This window comes from Anabrus simplex, chromosome 4 (assembly GCF_040414725.1).
Source record: "Anabrus simplex isolate iqAnaSimp1 chromosome 4, ASM4041472v1, whole genome shotgun sequence".
NCBI lineage: Eukaryota > Metazoa > Arthropoda > Insecta > Orthoptera > Tettigoniidae > Anabrus > Anabrus simplex.
The window spans coordinates 69,248,905-69,268,594 of record NC_090268.1 but is presented as its reverse complement, the minus strand read 5'-3'; the positions used below and the strand labels follow the sequence as shown (position 1 = coordinate 69,268,594).

Genomic DNA, 19,690 nt, shown 5'->3' with positions numbered 1-19,690 from the left:
AAAGAGAGACATTTCATTTCAAAGATTTAGCCATCACAGACAAGACAAAACATGCTACCGGCGACTTTTATTGTGACAGAAAGTAGGTGTTCGGAAAGATGTAAGGTAGGTACCCTTGTGCATAATTAAGACCATGGCCGCTTCCTTCCCACTCCTCAGCCTTTCCTTTCCATGCAATTATTATTACAACTGTCTTTACGTCGCACTGACACAGATAGATTTTATGGCGATGGAATAGGAAAGGCTTAGGAGTGGGAAGGAAGCGGCCATGGTCTTAATGAATGTACAGTCCCAGCATTTGCCTGGTGTGGAAAGGGAAACCACGGAAAACCATCTTCAGCATCAGACAGTGGGGCTCAAATCCACTATCTCCCGGATGCAAGCTCACAGCTGCACGGCTAACTCGCCCAGTAGATAAATAAAGTTTTAGTGTGTTGATAAGATTTTAAATGTTCCTAACCATGCCAACCTAACCTGTATTAAGCAAAATTTTCACGTGTTATACCCTCCCCTATTTTTGAAGTTGAAAATTAGGGGAAGAAATGGAGTGTTGTTGGCGAGTAAATAAGGCATGAAGTAAATATTGCTCAGACTGAGCTCTTTTCTACTACTTTTGTCCATTCGTTCCACCATCTTAGTGGGTAGTACCGCAAAAAAAGAACACCCATGCATGCAGTAGTTCAGCATTTGTGTGCCACAGTTCATATTACTGATGGATATATATGGTATTTCTTAGTTAATCACCATAATAACTTTCCAGAACGCTCTATAATGTTGCACCATTTATGTAATTGTGTTCAGTATATTTTGCATGTCACTGCCCAATAATTTTTTAGTCTATACAAAAAGCAAGCTAACACAATTACCAGTAACTGTACTATCCCATAAACAACCATGATTGAAGCTTCAGGATTATATGATAATGCTGTTTTTTGCTAGTGATTTACATCAATCTCACCACAACCATACCAGACTTTTTCTGGCATTTCAATCAACTAGCAGCCTAGTGTACAGGAATCTAGCAAGGACCTACAGAAAAATAAAATAAAAAACATGATAAGTGTTTATTTTATTTTTATTTGACACATACATCTAAGAATTTGTAATATAATAAATGGATTTCTTACCAATAACCAAAAATATTCACCATGACTATGAGCACACAACTCAAGTTACACTTAACATATTTGGTGCACAGTACAGCTGTTAAAAATGGAAGTACCACAAGTAACACATTAGATATAATAACTATTTCTAAGTGACATTACATTAACAGAATAAAATGTCTGAATACTTTGTATATGATCTTTCAAACAGAAGGAAATTTGAAATATATAAAAGGTTACTATAGGCACCAATCTGACTGATCATACACTTTTACTTCTTAACGGGTTGAAGTACATCCAGAGCCTTAACGATATCTCCATTCTTGATCTCCAACAACTGAGTAAGCCAGCCTCCCTCATTGCTGAAACCCATAGCCATCATAGTCTGAACAGCCTCAGCAATCTTTGGATCTGCGAACGAATAAAACAAACAAATTAATAGGTTATTTCAAAACAGTGGTGCACTGTTTACATAAAAATGTAATATCAAACAATAAATGTGGCAGAAAGTTTGGGTTTTCGGATTAAATTCCTAGCATGGTCTTCAGGTGGTGGGACCCTGGCAAGCTTTCCTACTTCATGTAACATTTAAATCATCACCCTTAAAAATGTATGTAAAAAGCATCTTAACCTGCTTTTAAATTTTTTTGCTTAGCATCCCAACATTTACCAGAAAACTCTTAAAAATATAACCAACTAATCTTAAACCATTTCCAAAATAAATTTTCCTGTGTCTACACTTCTGTTCTAAATATTTGCACCCCCTGTGGGTGGGGGCGGTAGAATAACACCCACGGTATCCCCTGCCTGTCGTAAGAGGCGACTAAAAGGGGTCCCAGGGGCTGTGAACTTTGGAGCGTGGGTTGGCGACCACGGGGCCCTTAGCTGAGTCCTGGCATTTCTTCCACTTACTTGTGCCAGGCTCCTCACTTTCATTTATCCTGTCCGACCTCCCTTGGTCAACACTTGTTCTTTTCCGAACCCGACGCTATTAGGTTTGCAAGGGCTAGGGAGTCTTTCATGTTCACGCCCTTCGTGGCCCTTGTCTTCCCTTGGCCGATATCTTCATTTTTCGAAGTGTCGGACCCCTTCCATTTTTCTCTCTGATTAGTGTTATATAGAGGATGGTTGCCTAGTTGTACTTCCTCTTAAAACAATAATCACCACCACCACCACTAAATATTTGCAGCAGATTCAAGACAATACATTAACAGAATAAATGTCTTAATTTTTTGTATATGAGCTTTCAAACAGAAGGAAATTTGAAATATATGAAAAGTTAATATAGGAAGAGCCCTGTGCGGATATACAAAATAATATCCGCATCCGCACTTCCTTCATCCACATCCGCAAAATGATTATCTGCGGATAATTTAAATATTTTAATACAGTGTATTACACCCAAGGTATTGAAATGGATAGATCTGTTGCAGGGCTCTAAATATAGGCATCAATGAAGCCAAACAACATGAAACTGTAACACCACCAAAATAATAATCTTCAAATCACTATAAATGATTTATTATTGAACAATATCCTCCTTATTCAATACAATATGTTTAATGTGAATTTATAAACTTAAATTTCACATTTGTAACATCATACATATTTTAATCCTAATTGGATCATCTTCAGTAGATTGCTAAAAATTCACTTACGCATTTTGTAGTTAAAAACATTTAAAATTGAAGCAAGAATGATGTTATGAATGTAAAATATGTTCTTGTTAAGAAAAAGTTCATGCTCTTATAAGATAGTGTTAAAATCTGCAGTGCGCACCGTTATCCACTTGTCGTAATATCCTTTTGATCTTTCATTAGTTAAAAGTCCGCTAATTGGACTAGGCGGTATCTGATTATTAATTGATATTTCGTAATTTGGTTTCCTGAAAATAAGGATTACCATAATTGCATATGTCTTAGTGATATGATTGCCTGTAATTGGAAAGTTAAAGTAAAATGAATGCCAAAGAAACACAAAGTTTAGTTTATGTGTTTGTAATAAAATTGTGACTAAACTTCTTTGCTCAGTTGAACAATGTGTTTAGATGAGAGGTTTTGTGCACACTAACCTGGTTTATAATATGCTGCAGGCTCAAGGTCATGAGGAGGAATGGCAGGAGAGGAGGGAACTGAACTTGGACGTGACTGATAAAGGAACTGTAGGCGGAGCAGGTGAAGTTATGATTTGCTGAGGGTGGGACCTTTCATTATAGGATTCAAATCAACAACAACAACAACAACAACAAAAAAGCAGAATAAAAGTTTCAAATAAAGAATCCCATGTTTCATTAATTTCATTTAAATTGTATTCAGGGTTAATAAATGTATTGATCAATGTGAATATGTATATTCTTTAACATACTGAGTAACAGGCCTTTTTGTGCAAAACTAATAACCTTTAAATCTCGTTCGATTGACGTGTAATCATGGTTGGATTCCTTCATATGTAGTAAGAAATGGATTGAAAGAGGAAGTAAAACGGATAAGTGAGAGGTTGATAAAAGTCAAAATAACAGTCAAAGGGAAAACCTGGGAAATTGTACAAGTGTATGCTCCACAAGCAGGATGCACGTAACAAGATAAAGATGACTTTGAGGAAGAATTGGAGAGACAATTGAATGGACAAAATAACGTGGTAATGGGGGACTTGAATGCCCATGTAGGCATGGAAAGGAAGGGTTGTGAGAACATGCTTGTAGCGGAAGGATGGGGTAATAGGAATAAAGAAGGAGAAAGACTACTGGATTTGTGCAAAAGAAATGGGATGGTGGTCAGAACTCGTGGTTCAAAAAGAGAGAAAGCCATAAGATAACGTGGTATAACAGTGCCTGGTCTAGGAAATCCATAGTAGATTACATGATCTACGACTGGGAAATGAAGAGGAATGTTATAGAAGCAAGGGTAATACCATCAGAGGCCCTAGATAGTGACCATAGACTACTGGTAATGAAACTGAGAACAATGACGGAAAGGAAGAGAACAAAGCAAGAAAGACGTATCAAAATATGGAAACTGAAGGAAAAGGAAACCAAGGAAGAATACCAGGAAAAAATAAGATTGAATGTACCAACAGATGATACAAAAACAGGAGAGGAGGAATGGGAAAGGTTCAAGAGGACACACATTGCAGAGGAAGTTTGTAGGAGAACTAGTGCCAGGAAAAGATGCAAGGAGACCCCAGGGTGGAACGACAAGTCAAAGCGGCAGTTAGGGAGAAGAATAAAGTTTTCAGTGTGTGGTTTCAACAGAGGACAACGGAGACAAGACAAGAATATACGACAAAAAAGGAAGAAGCTAAAAACGTTGTAACAGAGGAGAAGAAAAAATGGATGGAAAAGTGGACAAACATAATGGAAGAGGATAGCAAAAGAAATAAAAAAGTACTGTATGGAATGGTCAAGAATAAGAGGAAAGGCAAGAGGGTAGATGTTATAATGATAGACAAAAATGGAAATGAAGTGCAGGAAATGGAGAAACTCAAAGGAATGTGGAAGGAGTATTTTGAAGATTTATTAAACCCAGCAGGATGCACTGAGGAGGAAAGTAGAAGCAGAGAGGAAGTAAGAAATATGGAAGAAGAAAGGGACTTAACATGGGCAGAAGTGGAGCTAGAATGGACAAGATCCCTGAAGATTGGAAGAACGGGGTAATCATACCCATTTTCAAGAAGGGGAATAGAAAAGAGGTTAAGAACTATAGGGGAGTCACATTGATATGCCACTGTACAAAAGTACTGAGAAGATTCTGGAGAATAGAATTACAAAGAAAGTGGAAGAAAAGTTAAGAGAAGAGCCATACGATTTCAGATCAGGAAGGTCCACAGTAGACCTTATATTCACAGTGAGGCAACTACAAGAGCGTCATTATGAATGGGGTAAGGATCTTGTGATGGCCTTCATGGACTTTGAGAAAGCTTATGACCGTGTGTGTAGAAACAAGGTATGGGAAGCCTTACAGACAAAAGGTGTTGAGGAACAGACCGTAGAAAGAGTGAAGGAAATGTACAATGGGATTGTCAGTTGTGTGAAAATGGGAGGAGAGAGAACAGGCTGGTTTGAGCAAAAAGGTGGATTAAAACAAGGAAGTGCTCTGTCACCTTTGCTCTTCGTAGTAACAGTACACTAGATAATGACAAAAGTGGCAAGGAAAATTGGAGAAGGAGAAATGAAAGTGATGATGTTTGCAGATGACCTGTTAGTCTGGGGAGAAAAGGAAGAGGATATCCAGGAACTGTTAGATGCTCGGGTAGATGAGGTGGAACAATATGGAATGAAACTGAATGCCCAAAAGAGCGAGATAGTGATCACAACTAGAAAGAAAGAAATACCTATGAGAGGGATAATGCTTGGAGGTGAAAGCTTAGGAAGGGTAGAGAGTTTCAAGTACGTAGGTGGATCAAAAGGTTAGTTGCACTAACGAGTCGGAGTAGCAGGCTGTGTGTCGCAAACATGGGCACAGCGGAGAAGGGACAGACACTGCCCACACGTCTGTTAGGCAGGTCGCTGTGGTGTCTCGTCTAGTATTGTGTGAATATCGGCCAAATGCAATGGCACGTCAACTGGACGTTCACTCCAAATATGAGGTGCGTGCGACATTCCGATTCCTATGGGCCGAAAGGAAGAATTGCACGGACATTCATCATGAAATTAGTGCTGTGTATGGGGAGCGGGCCATTTCCTGGCAAGGTATCGTAAAGTGGTGTCAGCAATTCGAAGCCGGACGCACGGATATCACGGACAACTATCGCGAAGGCAAGCCCACAACGTCCAGGACCCGTGCAAAGGTCAACAGTGTGAATGCGATCATTAGACAGAACCGGCGCATTAAACTGAGAGAAATCGCGACGCAGCTGAACATGTTGTATGGCAGTGTGTTCGCCATTGTTCATGAGGACCTTGGATATCGTAAGCTGTGTCAAAGATGGGTCCCACGTCTTCTCACCGATGAGCACAAGGGACAATGTTTCCAATCCTCCCTGGCATTTTTGCAACGCTATGCCGCAGACGGCAAGAGGTTTCTGCGGCGAATCGTCACAGGCGACAAAACGTGGGTCCACCACTTCATCCCCAAAACAAAGCGAACATCAATGGAATGGGTGCACCCCTCATCACCACAACGAAAGAAGGCCAAGGTTCAACCTTCAACTGGTAAGGTTATGGCGACAGTGTTCTTTGACATGGAGGGTTTGCTGCACGTGGAATTCATGCTGAAAGGAATGACGATCAACGCGGCGGCGTATTGTCAAATGTTGCACCGGTTGCGTAAAGCAATTAAAGAGAAGCGCCGGGGAAAATTGAGTGCCGGTGTGATTTTGTTGCACGATAACGCAACACCTCACAAGGCCCGCCAAACGAGAGAACTGCTACAGCGTTTCAAGTGGGAGGTCTAGCAACATCCACCCTACAGTCCCGACCTAGCGCCATGTGACTTTCGTCTGTTCGGTAAGCTCAAAACGGAGCTCGGTGGTCAACGTTTCCAGACCGATGAGGAGGTGAAGGCCGCTGTCTCCGAGTGGTTGCAGAACGCTGGAGAAAATTTCTATGCATCCGGCATTGACAAGTTGGTTGTGCGTTCGCAGAAATGCTTGTAGTCTCTTGGAAACTAAGTGGAAAAGTGACGTTATAGTGTATGTCGTTATAGTCGTGTTGTGGTTGTACAGGTGGTGTAATAAATGGCCATAACTGGGAAGTGCAACTTATTTTTTGATCTGCCCTCCTACTTAGGAAGTATCATAGAGGAAAGTGGAAGAAATAAGAAAATAATCGAGCATGGAAGGTAAGCACGAGCATTCCTGAAAAGTGTCAGAAGCCTGGTTTGGAGCAAGGATGTCCCTCAGAGAAGCAAGAGGGTGATAAACAGGATGTTCTATATACCTATTCTGATGTATGCAGCTGAGACTTGGGTAATGGGGCAAGAACGAGGTATTTTTTTTAAAGAGGAGGTCGAAAGGTGATTTTGGTGAAAAAAAAAAGTAAATTTTTAATGTCGCAATAATATATGGAGGTTTCTGTTATTCGGTACTTTTAATGCATTCAATGCCAAACTCGTATACAGTGAATCCTTGATAATGCATTCCTCATCAACATGTTTTCACGCTTAGTACGTCATAAATTTGAAATCCCGATTCTCATCGGATTAAATCTATATAAAAATATCCCACTTAAGCATCACAAATTTTTGCTATTACCGCTTAGTATGATCAAATATTTCCTAGCCCTGAAAATGTTGTCATCCCCTGTGAAAGAAACTATTTCAACATGATTTCCACAGTTGTGTGATTATGGAAAAAGGCCTTAAATTCCTGAACTTCATAGGATAAGTTGCACCTTCGGGGAGCAAGCAGTTAGCCTCAAGAAGGTTCAGTTTTGCTTGCCGGTTAGCAACAAGATTGCTAAATAACACAGTGAACCTATTTGTGTTTGTATTTTCCATTCCATTCAGAAGTAGCAATTTATTTTGTGTTGTGTGGTACAGTGAAGTACAGCGAATATCTGTCCCGTGATACGGTAGCCTTTATCAGGATTAGAAATATAATCATTTGAAACTAACGAGGTGCATATTTGTCTTGAGAGAAACTAGTTATGGATATGGAACAAGGCGTGAAAATACCTTACTAATGAAGATAAAATTAAAGTCTGCCAGAAAGTGGATGCCATCTGCATCTTAAAAAGCGCAGAGGTGCAAATGTTGAACTCGCACCTTTTAGTCTCGACTCGATTACTCGAGTTGGTCGAAGTTTATTTAAAATGGCAGCCAAAGTCATTCCTCCTAGTCACACATGGTCGAGTGTAACCTCAAATTCATTGTCCAAGAATGTGACCAGAAAATGAAAAAAATGAAATGGCGTATGGCTTTTAGTGCCGGGAGTGTCCAAGGACATGTTCGGCTCGCCAGGTGCTGGTCTTTTGATTTGTCGCCCATAGGCGACCTGCGAGTCGTGGTGAGGATGAAATGATGATGAAGACGACACATACACCCAGCCCCCATCCCAGCGAAATTAACCAATGATGGTTAAAATTCCCGGTCCTGCCGGGAATCGAACCCGGTGCCCCTGTGACCATAAGCCATGGAGCCGGACAAACAGAAAATAATGTTTAATAACCCACTGGTGTGAAATACAAAGGGCACTAGGCAAGTTTGCTCTGCTAGTTGCTTTACGTCGCACCGACACATAGGTCTTATGGCGACGATGGGACAGGGAAGGGCTAGGAGTGGGAAGGAAGTGGTCGTGGCCTTAATTAAGGTACAGTCCCAGCATTTGATTAGGAAAGTTTTGCAATGTGAGTGAACGCTTTAGACTTTTTCAAAATAATTTCCACCACACTTAATACGCTTCTCCATAGATCGAAACCAGTCACTGGACCGCCAACTCTGCCACTTTTCAAATTTTTATGAAATACTTTCCCGCCTTGTCAATACTTTACGTATTTTATTATACCTAATTCCCATATATGTTTCGAGAGCCGATTACTCTCTTCCTCAGCGGTGCCAAAACATCAATAATCTTTGGACTTGGTACATTGTAACAGACATATTTATCAACACATTTATATATAAAAATCTTGAAATTGTTAAAATATTTCTTTGTGTTTCAACTTACTTACTTACTTACTTACTTAATATGTCAATTTATTACACACTTTAAGTAGAAATTTTCAAATCATAAAATGGATATCTATTAAATTAGTGAAGCATATGCTAAAATTCCAATCTGCTCTGCCCTTTGAACTTGCGTCCTTATTTACATCTAAAAAGAATTATAATGTTTCTTTGTGTCTAAGTTTACATTTCCTCTGTCATTTAATAAAAACACTTGAAATAGATTTTTTTTAAATAAATAAATAACATCTATTAAGTCAGTCACTATGTTGAACTTAAAATATTTCTGCTCTGTTCTTGAAACTTTTTTCTTTTCCTCGAGTCTGCTCTATTTCTGAGACCTCTCATATAATTTGGAAATTCCTCCTCTTAATCATGTCCAACCATGTCAGCCATCTTAACCGTCCAATTCTTCAGTTTCAACTAAATTTTCCACAAATTCAAATGGCATAACTGCTCTGAACCAAACAATATGTACTTGCTTGCTGTCAATGACCTTACGGGGCAAGCTGCTACTATGCTGCCGGTTACGTGACCTTGCTAGTCTTCAATCTCAAATGGTTACCAAATTTATTCACGAACGAAATATTATTACACTAGTCTGAATCAAATAAATGTGTTCATGCTCTTTGTCATCGACAGCAAGCAAGTACATATTGTTTGGTTCAGACCAGTGTTATGCCATCTGAATTTGTGGAAAATTTAGTTGAAACTGAAGAATTGGACGGTTAAGATGGCTGACATGGTTGGACATGATTAAGAGGAGGAATTTCCGAATTATATGAGAGGTCTCAGAAATAGAGCAGACTTAAGAAAAAGAAAAAAAGTTACAAGAACAGAGCAGAAATATTTTAAGTTCGACATAGTGACTGAATAGATGTTATTTATTTATTTAAAAAAAACCACATCTATTTCAAGTGTTTTTATTAAATGACAAAGTAAATGTAAACTTAGACACAAAGAAACATTTCAGTTCTTTTTAGATGTAAATAAGGACGGAAGTTCAAAGGGCAGAGCAGATTAAAATTTTAGCAAATATGTTGCAGGTGAACTATGTAATGTGAGTGGAATGTATTTTTTTGAAGACCTTGTTTGAAAAATACGATATGATGTTTTATTTTTATTGACCTAACCTGTACTGTATAATGTTGTACCATAGGCATTTGTAAATAGTAGAATTCTGTCTATAGTTCCTGGAAAGATCCAGAAAGTTACATAACTTTTGTACAGGGTGTTTTACTTTGTTGGTATGTGTTCTAGAAAGTGTGTTCTGTCTATACTGGAAAAATACGACTTTCGTGATCATGCGTATTCTAGAATGTTAGTCAAAGTTCTCGATCGAAAGTAAGGTTGTGATTGGTGAGTCTAGGTGGCGATAGGGAACACGTGCACGCTGATTGGTTGCCTCCAAGGCCAGTAATTCCTATATATAGTGAGCGAGGCAGTGTTCGAAAAAATTCTGTAAACCTGAATTCTGTCGGTTTCGGTTTATCTGTCTGCGAGCTGCCTGTCTGGATGACGTCCCTCCGGTTTTCGGGATGGCACACTCCTCGGGTAAGCACTCTTGAATTCCGTTCCTGCTAAAAATTCCGTAATGTTCCGATTTGGTTTTCATACAGGAGTCTGCCCTAACCTCGCCTAGATTCACCAAATTAGTTACTTATGACGCCTTAGTTTTTCAGCTAGACTTACCTGTTCGTTTCCGAGGCATTCCCGTTTTGTTTCACTAAAATATGTATATTATAGTTTAATAGTATTTCCCTTGGGGTTTGCCTCTGTTAGTTCTGCATCACTTTAGGTACGCTAGATTTTGGATAACCTGTAAATTGCATTGTACTACTGCATTAGTAACTAGATGTACAGTTGATTTGTAATTTGAAGTTACATTGCTACGAACAACCTATGTATATCACTGAACTTATAGCTCATAACTTGGAATGTATATGTAGAATTATCTTGTAAATAATATTTTTAAAACTAAGGATCACGGTGATTCATTTCGGAATCCGCTATCTACGCCATGTCCATGCCTTTGGTAGGTTCCCAGCCCTTCCATCTTCCCGTTTTGTCGTTCACTAGTTGGCCCTACTGATAGTTACGTACTTGTTTTGTTGGAGATCCGCGTATGCTAGCTACTGTTTTTCCGAGTGTGTAGTGTTTTCTTATATTGTGTATTGTACTCTTACCTTCCCCTTTTAACTGTGTTTGTGCCTTGTTTGGTGTTACCACTGTATTAGAGGTAACAATATACTTCACTAATTTACCAGGTACTCCGGTTTTCCCCTGTCATCTTTCATTCCAGCAACACTCTCCATTCTCATCTCGTAGCATCTATCATTCATTAATATATCACTTTGGGAGTGGCGACCCCATCGTAATAACAGCCTATATATGATTCATTCATTACATCCCTGACCCGGTCACTGACTGGAAAACAGGTTGTAGGTTTTTCTTTTTCACTTCATTAATTTAATAGATATCCATTTTATGATTTGAAAATTTCTATTTAAAGTCTGTAATAAATTGACATAGTAAGTAAGTAACTTGAAACACAAAGAAATATTTTAACAATTTCAAAATTTTTTGTACATAAATGTTATGTTGGTAAGTATGTCTGTTACAATGTACAAACTCCAAAGATTATTGATGTTTTGGCACTGGTGAGGAAGAGAGTAATTGGCTCTCAAAACATGTATGGGAATTAGGTATAATAAAATATGTAAAGTATTGACAAGGCAGGAAAGTATTTTATAGAAATTTGAATACAAGTCAATACGGACAGGAATAACCAACATGGTGAAAATAATTAATTCTGTCATTTTTCTTCGGTTACATTTTCACACTCTTGATCCCATGCTGCCAGAAGCTGCTCATCGGGTGCAAAACGCCGCCCTTTCAGCTTCATCTTCACTTCTGAGAAGAGTGCGAATTCACATGGGGCAAGGACTCTATGTAAGGTGATCAAGCACAGTCAACCCTGATCTGGCAAAGAAAATCCATTGTTACATTAGCACGATGTGCTGGAGCATTGTCGTGATGCAAGAGCCACGTGTTGAGCCGTGACCTTGGACGGAGCTGCTTGAGAGCCTGGACGACCTGCGGCAGACTAGTCTCACTGCACCACTTCACACTAACTGTCCTTTGTGTTTCTAGCACAACCCAAGTCAGGATGCCCCATTTAGTGAAGAATACTGCAATCATTCTTTTTCTTCACTGACCTTGACTTTCGCACAGTCACAAGAGTACCCTCATCTTCAAACAGCCACACCTTGTTCTGGGATTCTGTTGGGACATCGTAATAAAGCCAAGTTTCGTCACCTGTTGCGATGCTGCTGACATTATGCGAAGTCCCATTTTCAAAACTGTTTTAGCAATTTTTGGCACCATTTCACTCGATGTGCCCTTTGTTCCTCTGAAAGTGAATGGGGCACACAAAGGGAACAAAACTTTCTAACAAGGAGAAGGTTGTGTAGGACTGAATGAATAGCTGGTGCAGATATGTGGAGGGTCTCTTCTACCTGCTGATATGTCAACCGCCTCTCTTGCTCCAACATTTTCCTCACAGCTTCGATGTTTTCATCAGTCACGGATTCAAACGGTCGCCCAGAACGAGAATTGTCTTCAAGCCCAAAATTTCCCCTCTGGAACTCTTTGTACCAGAGAAAAATTGTTGTCCGATGTGGACAGTCTTTCCCCAGCACAGGAGTCATTTCCCCCAGGCACTGGTCAACAGTTAATCCACGAGCAAAATTGTAGCGGATAATTGCGCGATATTCACCTTTAGACCACACTGACATCTAAACTTGCTTTCAATCCCACTGCTTAGTAACAACTGGTGTGAAGGCCGCGCCTTGCTGTCTTCTAGACCGGTTTTCACCCCTCTCTCCATCCCTCACCATAACAGGGGTGTCCAGCCAACCGTTTTTGCGTATTGCAAAATGTTCCTAGTGCCCTTTGTAAAAGGCTTCTCCTATTTGTTTCAGTAAGACCGTGATCAGCAATAATACTCTGATATTTTTATTGCTCCCCATGCACGTTTTCATATTTGTTGTTTCGTGCTTTTCACACCTTTTAGTGCATTTGTTATTTTATAAGCACCAGCGGGAAAGATTTTCATATTTGTACTCGCGCATTTTTTCACACCTTTTAATAGTTTCCTCTTATCTTTAGAAATGATATAGTTTTCGTTGCACCCGCGGATACACGATGTAAAATGCCCTCTAGTCACAAAAATTGTATATTGTAGCGTTTCCATATTCCTGTCAGATAGTTTTTATTTGTATATTCAGGCAGTAAGTTTTCTCGCCAAACACGTTCCGTTTTGCTGTTCCCCGCAGAAATGTCTTAACGAGGTTTTAGTGTACACTGACTGACAGAGCAAATGCAACACCAAGAAGGAGTGGTCAGAACTTTATGCCAATTGCAGCGTAGACTGACGTCACTGAGGTATGCTCATGATGTGACATGCGAAGCTGTGCTGCGCACGTAGCAAACGATAAATGGGACACGGCGTTGGCGAATGGCCCACTTCGTACCGTGATTTCTCAGCCGACAGTCATTGTAGAACGTGTTGTCGTGTGCCACAGGACACGTGTATAGCTAAGAATGCCAGGCCGCCGTCAACGGAGGCATTTCCAGCAGACAGACGACTTTACGAGGGGTATGGTGATCGGGCTGAGAAGGGCAGGTTGGTCGCTTCGTCAAATCGCAGCCGATACCCATAGGGATGTGTCCACGGTGCAGCGCTTGTGGCGATGGTTGGCGCAGGGACATGTGGCACGTGCGAGGGGTCCAGGCGCAGCCCGAGTGACGTCAGCACGCGAGGATCGGCGCATCCGCCGCCAAGCGGTGGCAGCCCCGTACGCCACGTCAACCGCCATTCTTCAGCATGTGCAAGACACCCTGGCTGTTCCAATATCGACCAGAACAATTTCCCGTCGATTGGTTGAAGGAGGCCTGCACTCCCGGCGTCCGCTCAGAAGACTACCATTGACTCCACAGCATAGACGTGCACGCCTGGCATGGTGCCGGGCTAGAGCGACTTGGATGAGGGAATGGCGGAACGTCGTGTTCTCCGATGAGTCACGCTTCTGTTCTGTCAGTGATAGTCACCGCAGACGAGTGTGGCGTCGGCGTGGAGAAAGGTCAAATCCGGCAGTAACTGTGGAGCGCCCTACCGCTAGACAACGCGGCATCATGGTTTGGGGCGCTATTGCGTATGATTCCACGTCACCTCTAGTGCGTATTCAAGGCACGTTAAATGCCCACCGCTACGTGCAGCATGTGCTGCGGCCGGTGGCACTCCCGTACCTTCAGGGGCTGCCCAATGCTCTGTTTCAGCAGGATAATGCCCGCCCACACACTGCTCGCATCTCCCAACAGGCTCTACGAGGTGTACAGATGCTTCCGTGGCCAGCGTACTCTCCGGATCTCTCACCAATCGAACACGTGTGGGATCTCATTGGACACCGTTTGCAAACTCTGCCCCAGCCTCGTACGGACGACCAACTGTGGCAAATGGTTGACAGAGAATGGAGAACCATCCCTCAGGACACCACCCGCACTCTTATTGACTCTGTACCTCGACGTGTTTCTGCGTGCATCGCCGCTCGCGGTGGTCCTACATCCTACTGAGTCGATGCCGTGCGCATTGTGTAACCTGCATATCGGTTTGAAATAAACATCAATTATTCGTCCGTGCCGTCTCTGTTTTTTCCCCAACTTTCACCCCTTTCGAACCACTCCTCCTTGGTGTTGCATTGTCACTGCCAGTCAGTGTATTTCTACAGGACTTTTTTGCTATTCGTGAGCACTAATCCAATCAAAAATGCAATAACACAGGCTGACTGCATTGGTTGTTATGACATCACTTCCTGTTTGGTACTCAAGAATAGTAGTAACGCACCAAGCATTTAAGATTTGTAAACAGCATCATACGTTTGACAGCTTACTGAAAAACTACATTTTCTTTCAAGAATTTCCCAATTTCTGATGAAATGCTTCAACCAAATCATTTAAATTTTTACCACTTATTTATAACATTATTGTGATTATTACTATTTTAAGAGGAAGTACAACTGGGCAACCATGGTCTATTAACACTAATCAGAAGGGGAAAATGGAAGAGGTCCGATACTTCAAAAAATTAAGGTATCAGTAAAAGAAAGGGAAAGGCCACAAAGGACATGAAAATGAAAGATTCTCTTAAGACCTCTGAAACCTAACACCATCGGAGTCGGAAGGACAAGAGATGAGCAAGAGAAGGTCTGATAAGGAAGATGAAGGTGAAGAGCCTGGCACAAGAGGAAGCAGTGCAGACCCAGCTATCGTGGTGGTAATTATTGTTTTAAGAGGAAATACAACTAGGCAACCATCCTCTATATAACACCACTCGGAAAGAAAGAATGGAAGGGATCCGAAAAATGAAGATATCGGCCAAAGGAAGACAAGGGTCACGCAGGGCGTGAAAATGAAAGAATCCCTACCCCTCGCAACCTAATACCGTCTGGGTCGGCAAAGAACAAGAATTGACCAAAGGAGGTCAGATAGGATAGATGAAAGCGAGGAGCCTGGCACAAGTAAGTGGAAAGCAATGCCAGGACTCAGCTCAGGGCCCCATGGTCGTCAACGTACGCTTCCAAGTTGAGAGACCCTGGGCCCCTTTTAGTCGCCTCTTATGACTGGCAGGAGATACTGTGGGTGTTATTCTACTGCCCTCACCCAGCTAAGGGAACTGTGGTCACCAATGCAATCTATGCTTTCCCAATTGAGAGCCTCTGGTCCCCCTTTTAGTCATCTCTTACAAGAGGATCTAAAATGACAGAAGTATTACAAATAATGATGCTATAATTTTTTTTTAAAATGGAATGCAATACTTCATTAACAGAACAATCTTGTATCTCGCTTTATACTAAAGGTAAGAAAGAGCGAAGATCATACAAGATACACACACATCCACTCCCTTCTGCCCTTGAACAATGATATAGATGTTGATTCCCATAGGAAACCTGAAATATTTGTCCCAAATGAGTAAATTTATAATACCAATGTAGTTGGTCCGTTATTGGACATTACGGATTTTCCAGCTATACCGCTTTTCATGAGAGTTTAATCCGTATGTAAACAAATAGGCGGAACTCTTGCCTTTACACGTGGACACAGACGTAGTTGATTGGAGAAGCAACCGCCGTACTCACTCGACTGTATGAGAGCTCGAAGAAAAGTAGTATGTCGCATTCATTTTATTTTAGTTTATTACATTTAGAGAGTTTGGAAGACTAACTAATCAAATTAAAATATGGTTGTCATATATGCCAGTATATATGTATATGCTTCTTTTATAAAATAGTGATTAATTAATGAGAAATGAAGGCACAAAATGAGGTGTAATACAGGAGTCTTCTCGTAGCGAGGGGATGTCCCAAACTGTACAGTGCGGAGATAAGGTATTGCATCTTCCAGCAGTCAGTGAGTCGGTATTTTTAGCAAGAGATGGAGCAAGAGGTAGGACCATCGCGTGTAGTGAAGCACAAAAGTTTAAAACCGCTGAGAACTGAGCATAGGCAGTGCATTGTGAATGTGTTCAATAAACGTAAGTGAACAGAATCTAGGTTTAGTCATTTATTCAGAAGTTCAGATCTTCACACTGTTGTCCTATGTGATGCGCGGCACTGTAGATCCAAACACGAGACGTTGATGGGGTGGAGGTAGGTACCACACGCTCAGCAAATCACAACTCTTTCTTTGGCGGAGGCGTGGATATACCATGTTTACATCAGATTAAAATCTCGTAAAAATACATATCACTCATTCCTTACAAAAAACGAATGACAAAGCTGTAAACATTGTCCTACTCGCACAAACAATTTTCCCTTTATATCAGTACATTTACAATAAATCACTACAGGAAATATAACTGTGTAAATAATCTACTTACTTGCATGTAATGGTTGTTGCAGTGCTGCAGCTTGAGATGGACCCTGTGGTTCTGAAGTAGGAGGCAAAACAGGGTACATATTGGTTGGTGGAACTGGATACTGAGGCCATGTTGGTCCTTGTTGAACACCAAAGTGAGGAGGAGGAGGATAATATATTGGACAATTATGTTTGGGAATTGCTCCAGTAGCTGCTCGGGCCATTGCTGCAGCCGCAGCATTAGCAGCTGCAGAAGCAGCACGATGGGCAGCTTGAGCTGGATCCACATCTGCTTTGGTAGACAGAGCTGGATTTATACCACCAACAGCATCAGCTTTGTTTTCTGATTGATAGACATTATCTGAAACAATGTAGCAATGAATAATTACTATATGTGCCTAAACTTACCGTATTACTCCATGTAAAGCAGGAGGAAACCACACATATAGTTAATAATAATCCATTAAATAACCACTAGAAGCTATTATCCATGTACCATCAAACGCAATGTTTGGACATGGTGTTTTGAATGTACATGCACAAGCATGAAGTTTTGTGTACATTTTTCCACTATACTGCAACATAAACATGATGACAATATATAATATGGTACAACAAGTTCATCGAGAGTCTCTGTAGAAACGATCATGCACTTTGCTTGTATGTACTATGTAAGAGGCAAACAACCACAAAAAAGGAAAGTAATAGAGCTATGAACATCTCCCGACTCAACAAAAAACACTTCCCTTTATCAGTACAGGAAATACAAGTGTGCAAATAATCTGTGATGATGATGATTGTTGTTTAAAGGAGCCTAACATCTAGGTCATCAGCCCATATATACACTGTAGTAGGGCACTGATACACATCATTATTCAACACAGACGCCATATTTGTTCAAGCACAGGTTCCAATGGTACATCAAGGCACTGATGCCAGCATGGAAGAAATCTGTGTCCAGTCCCTGAAGCCATGTAATCAGTGACAAGCTGAACAACCAAACATTAATAAATTCCCAAAGAGAAATGTTCGCAAATACTAGATCTTCAAAACAGAGAATGCATCTTTAACTGATGTATGTATAATGTGTGGTTCATGGTGTGGGGTAATGTACTCACATCCTAGTTCGTGAACAATGGGCAATGGCTGAGTGGCCTAGTAAGTGGTCCCGAGAGTCAGCATACCAGTTGCTATGGAATTGGAGTGGGCATCTCGGACATATTCGGGGTCATGGCCCTCCTTGTGCTCAGACAGCTAGGACTATACAATCCACCGGTGGTCCATAACCCGTTAGAGGACAAATCCTCACTTGGACTATATGTAAGTAGGGTAACACCCTGCTTCATGAATTTACCGAGCTCAGAACATTTTAAGCAAGCCTCGGACCTATGGGAGTAACAGAGACCCACTCCCATTTGACAGGCGAGGGTCTCCTTGGAAACAACTTGGCGAACTAAATGGAATTCGATGGGGAGCTATCAATATTAACGGGGCTTATGGAAAAAAGAAAGTAGAACTGGCTGAGTCAGCTAAGAGGATGCATCTTGATGGGAGTAAGTGATATTCGGGTAAGGGAGGTTCTTGAGCACTTTCGCTGATCTTGAGGTTAAAAAATGTTGCAGCAAGATTCATGAATTTACCGAGCTCAGAACATTTTAAGCAAGCCTCGGACCTATGGGAGTAACAGAGACCCACTCCCATTTGACAGGCGAGGGTCTCCTTGGAAACAATTTGGCGAACTAAATGGAATTCGATGGGGAGCTATCATGAACTTCTATTTTTAATTCAAGAAAAGTGTTACAATTGTGTTGACTTCTTGCCATTTTTGTGTAGGCTGATGATGACATGGACAGATGTCGAAACCGGTCCCTTAATAAATTAAATATGTTGCTACATAGATTCGTGCAACAATGTTATTGTATTGAAACGGTGGAACATTTTTCTCTTTTTAGCATTGTAAGTTTTATGAAGCATTGAGTGACATTGTGGTCAGGGTCATTAGCAAGGATAGAATAGTGCTAATGGGCGATTTCAATGCGAGAGTTGGAAACAGAACTGAAGGATACAAAAGGGTGATTGGTAAATGTGGGGAAGATATGGAAGCTAATAGGAATGGGAAACGTTTGCTGGACCTCTGTGGTAGTACGGGTTTAGCTGTTAAGAATACATTCTTCAAGCATAAGGCTATTCAGCGCTACACATGGGAGGCTAGGGGTACCAGATCCATAATAGACTATATCTTAACCGACTTCGAATTCAGGAAATCTGTTAGGAATGTAAGAGTTTTCCTGGGATTTTTCGATGATACAGACTACTATCTCCCAGTCTAAAAAGCCAAGAATAACGGCCAAGAAGATTCGTCGTGCTGACCACATGACACCTCATAATCTGCAGGACTTCGGGCTGAGCAGCGGTCGCTTGGTAGGCCAAGGCCCTTCAAGGGCTGTAGTGCCATGCGGTTTGGTTTTGGTTTCTTTTTTCAGACTACTATCTGATCTGTAGTGAATTAAGTATCTCTATGCCTAGGGTAGAGAAAGTGAAATCTGTCTGTAAATGAATAAGGGTAGAAAATCTCCAGAACGTGGAAATTAGACAGAAGTACATGGATATGATTAGTGAGAAGTTTCGAACAGTAGACTGTAAGCAGGTTCAGGATATAGAAAGAGAATGGGTGGCATACAGGGATGCTGTAGTAGAAACAGCAAGGGAATGCCTAGGAACAACTGTGTGTAAAGATGAAAAAAGGCGAACATCTTGGTACAATGATGAAGTGAGAGCAGCTTGTCAACGTAAAAAGAAGGATGAACAGAAATGGCTCCAAACAAGGGCCGAGGCAGACAGGGAGTTGTACGTAGATGAAAGAAACAGAACAAAACAAATAGATGTTGAATCCAAAAAGAAGTCGTGGGAAGATTTTGGTAATAACCTGGAAAGGCTAGGTCAAGCAGCAGGGAAACCTTTCTGGACAGTAATAAGAAATCTTAGGAAGGGAGGGAAGAAGGAAATGAACAGTGTTTTGAGTAATAAACGTGAACTCACAATAGATCCCAGGGAATCACTGGAGGTGGA

At 41.1% G+C, this 19,690-nt stretch overlaps 1 protein-coding gene across 3 annotated transcripts in view; it reads right to left on the bottom strand.

The window, feature by feature from the left end:
• Nucleotides 1-1,057: 1,057 nt before the first annotated feature.
• ref(2)P (refractory to sigma P) overlaps nt 1,058-19,690 on the bottom strand; it is a 50,265-nt gene continuing 31,632 nt past the window's right edge. For all 3 annotated transcript variants that reach the window (XM_067145098.2, XM_067145096.2, XM_067145097.2), the window contains exons 7-8: nt 16,644-16,982; nt 1,058-1,517 (exon numbers count right to left, since the gene is read on the bottom strand). In XM_067145098.2, the coding sequence (XP_067001199.2) occupies nt 1,378-1,517; nt 16,644-16,982 (479 nt within the window). In that variant the 3' untranslated portion in view covers nt 1,058-1,377. The remainder of the gene's footprint in view (nt 1,518-16,643; nt 16,983-19,690) is intronic.